Below are 4,063 nucleotides of genomic sequence, written 5' to 3' on the forward strand. Positions count from 1 at the left end.
TACCAACCCGACGAGTCATAAGCATGTCACCAGGATACTGGGATGCCCTGTCAGATAGCTCGGCAAAGTTAAATTGCTCGCTCCAAAGGGAATGCGAGCTAGTTCCTAGAATAAAGCCATGAAGTTTCTTCTGCCAATCAAAAGTAAGCTCACCACCACCAAGAGCCTCCTGGCCACCTTCCGATATAACCTCCAAAGACTTGTCAATGTCATCCCTCCTCCTCTTGAACGAAGACGCTGGCCGAGCAGCAGATTGAGCAGCTTGCTCACTATCATCCTTCCGACTCCCTGACCCACTAACATCTCTCTCCTTCTTTTTTTTCAAGAAGGAATGGAACTTAGAAGGATCCAAATGAGGAACTCGCCCACCTACAAGAAGCAACCAATATTAGAAAACACAACAAACACCAACACAAACGACAGCAACCAAGACATTACCTATATAGGTTTTCAAGCCTTCACTGTCACCCAAATCATACAAATGCAAAAGTTCGGGAATGGACAAATACTCCCCGGCAGCGACACTCTCAACCAAAAAATCTAAAATAGATTCTTCCTCTTCACTCCGCTTGGAAGCCTCGAGGATTTGGCTCGGCTCAGAACACCAATAAAGGGGAAACCTTTCAATAAGTTCATCATCTAAATAAAATGGATACTCCACCTCAACCGATCGAACCTTGACGAAAAGATACTTGAAGTTTTTAAAAGAAGATTTATAAAGAAGGAAGAGAGAACGACCAAGAAAACTGCTAAGACAAATCCACAATCCCTTCCGAACCCCTTTCGCCTGAAACAGTGAAAAGAACAATGGCAACGAACAGGGGAAAGAAAGAAAATCCATCAAACATTGGAAGGTGCGAAGGAACGCCCAGGAATTCGGATGTAGTTGTGAGGGCGCACAGTTGATTTGGGTAAGAACGTCACGTTCGAAAGTAGAAAAAAGGAAAATCTCACACCAAGTTCAGTTATACAGGGGGTATACATATAGAAATACCCCAATCACCCCTCCTCTCACAAACCCTATCACTACTAGAGCAAGGAAGGAGTTCGACGGCGACACCAGAGCCACCTCTTATGAGGTTCAGACCCCTCAACTCAGACATGGACTCGACACTAGTGAATGAAGAGGAACGGGTCCTCACATCATCATGAACCCAGTGGTAGGGATCGTCTTCCTTAACCTCAACTTCTTTCAATTTCTCTTTCCTCTCTCTCTCGCCATGAATAAAAAATAGCAGTAACAGTGAAAAGTGGGAGAAGAAGCACTAACCTTTCGAAGACATAACGGGGGATAAAACTGTAAGAAGATGAAATAGCAAAGTGTAAGTTCCAAAACAAGGGAAAGCTATTATTGCAAGCCCACTATCTCAGTAGGTAACTTAACTCATACCCACTGAAAACGTGGAAAACCCAAACGGTAATAAAGCGCAATAAAGGCGACATGTTTTGCGAAGACAAAAATAAAGAGAAAATCTTCCCAAAATTCTTTCAAATTCCTTCAACAAAGAAAGCCCAAGTAAGACATCCACGTGCGAAGGAGGTCAACTTCGATTCTATTAAAGCTCGCCTACCATTTTCCACAAAATGCCAGATGTGCTTGGGGGCTATGATATGTACCTCATTATACTCGGAAATAAGAACTTGATTGTGAACCGACCTTAAAACCCGGAAACAAACAAACAGAACAGATGTCACTGACTACAAAGTCAGCATCATCTTCCAAACTGTTATCCACAACGGGCTCCACTACCAAAACTCAATCACGATTCTGCACAAGTCAAAGATACTAATAACGGCTTCCACCAAGCATATCGGAAAAACAGACCAAAACCAACACACCACTCGCCTATAAATTTAAGCCAAATAACCCATAAAAACTCAGGTCACATTACTTGCTCTAGACTATAATTCTTTATTCTTTCATAACTCACATACTTACTTGAGCGTCGGAGTGCTTTGTGCAGGTGCTCCCGCCGCTGTGTTTCAGAGTGTCGAGGTTTATTCGCAACAGTCCCCGGACGACGTATAGCTCAACCAAGGACCTGAGCAGTTACCCGGAAGACCATACACCTCGGCTCACACAGAACAGAACAAATGTAGTTATAGATTTGTAGGGCCAACCATGTTATGTCTATCTGTACTTGTTAGAATTGTTTTGTTTTTGCTTTGAAAATGCTTGTAACAATGTCTACTATTCTGCTAACATGAAGGCATGCTTTTTCTGAATCAATCTAATGTTTCTTCACCTATGTAATTTTTTAAAGTTCCTTGCTTAGTTGCTTTCCCCGTTCTGTCTTTATGAATGTGTGTAATTGCAGAACATTCTTGATCTTTGTGTAGTTTCTTATGGTTGTTTGATGAATTGAGAAATACATTATCTGAACAATTATGAATTTTTGCCATCTTTGATAATATTTACTCGCATTTTTGTATTATTTACTTCTACCTTTCAGTTACACATGGGGGCTACCAAGCATGGGCCAGCTTGGACATTCTTCACTCCAGTATGGAGATAAAGAGTTACTGCCAAGGAGGGTGGTTTCCCTTGATGGTATTTTCATAAAGGATTTGGCATGTGGCGGTGTACACACATCTGCTCTGACTCAGGAAGGGGCACTTTACGCTCGGGGTGGCGGTCAATCCGGGCAGTTAGGCCTTGGCCCCCAAACTGGGTTGTTCTCGTTCATCACTAATAACTTTCGTACATTTTTCCGGAACATCCCAGTTTTGGTTGCTCCAAAAGGCATGAAGCTTGTCGCCTATGGACATTCCCACACGTTTATTTCAATGAGGGATGGTCAAATTCATGGATGGGGTTACAATAGTTACGGTCAGGTAGCCAACGAGAAATCTACATATGCTTGGTACCTGTCACCTGTTGACTGGTACTGCATCTATCTGTAGCGTAAGTAAACTCCTCATTCTTCATGTCTGCATAGGTTTTTATGTGAAAATTTTCAAGTCACAGGTTTGTTGGGGAGGTCCGAAAACTAGCTGCTGGTAGGGGTCATTCATCTGTATTGATTGATGCTTGTTCGTTAAAGGAGTTATGTGAGCTTATACTCGCAGAGACTCTGACTTTATCTGATGCCGCCAAGGTTGAGGATATTGCATCCAGAATTGGATCAGATGCTTTGGCTCGTCTCTGCGTGAGACTCAGGTACACGAAAGTATTTTGTGATGCCAAAATGAAAAGAACTAGACAACTTGCTGGTACTTATGTACCGTGCTAAGCGTCAAAATGTTTCTAAGCTATGCAAAACTGAACCTGAGGAGAGTTCTACTTGTTAATCATGTTTATGTTAGAAGTTAGAACATCAATTTAGAAGTTATCTGTTAATATCTTTTTGGCTTCATTGACTTTGTTGTCCTTGACTTTATGAAACTTGAGTTCAAAATCCATTCATGATTGTGGGAAAAAAGAAGTCCCTCCATAATAATTGGTGACATTTATCCCTGTATTCCCTTTTCTTGTACTGAGTTGTGGCTTTTTCATTAAATCACTTTTTTTTCTGAGCTATGTTTAGCTATCACATTAACTCGGATCTCTGACTCAGTTTTGAATTCTGTGTTTCTTCAATTTTTGGCCTCAATATTTGCTTAAGTATTTATCTATTTGCATCCGCAACCATTGAAACATGTTCATTTTTTATTTGTATTGTTTTTCACCATTTTGGTGCATAAGAAAGCTTCCATCTTTACATAGAGGTCCTAATGGCAATCTCAATGTGATTTAAATGCTAATTGCAAAACAGCAGTTACTATGTTTTAGCGTCTTGATGATTTAGGAAACATATGACGTTTTCTCCAGCAACGGTCTTCTCTTGTGACGTCTCCTCTGGCGACGGTCTTCTCTTGTGACGTCTCCTCTGGCGACAATTTCCTCCTCCGACGTTCTCCTACGCAGCAATCTCGTCCATCGAGCTACTGTGCTGCGAGTTTCTCCTCCGGCGGTAGACTCGCGAGGTAGGTTCTTCTCCCTTTTTCATTTATTCTCTTGAAAATATTTCATTCTGATCAATTGTCTTAGGCTTGCCTTAGATTGAATGAAAAAATTTAATTA

The 4,063-nt window shown here is 41.4% G+C and overlaps 1 protein-coding gene across 1 annotated transcript; it reads left to right on the forward strand.

Moving 5' to 3' along the window:
• The first annotated feature begins 2,475 nt into the window (after positions 1–2,475).
• On the forward strand, positions 2,476–3,233 carry LOC107609925 (uncharacterized). Its single transcript, XM_021106106.2, has 2 exons — positions 2,476–2,885; positions 2,969–3,233. Exons 1-2 carry the CDS (start codon positions 2,476–2,478, stop codon positions 3,231–3,233), a joined length of 675 nt encoding a protein of 224 aa, XP_020961765.1.
• Positions 3,234–4,063: the final 830 nt, after the last annotated feature.

The sequence above is a fragment of the Arachis ipaensis genome, chromosome B7 (genome assembly GCF_059453495.1).
Source record: "Arachis ipaensis isolate K30076 ecotype BB chromosome B7, ASM5945349v1, whole genome shotgun sequence".
Lineage (NCBI taxonomy): Eukaryota > Viridiplantae > Streptophyta > Magnoliopsida > Fabales > Fabaceae > Arachis > Arachis ipaensis.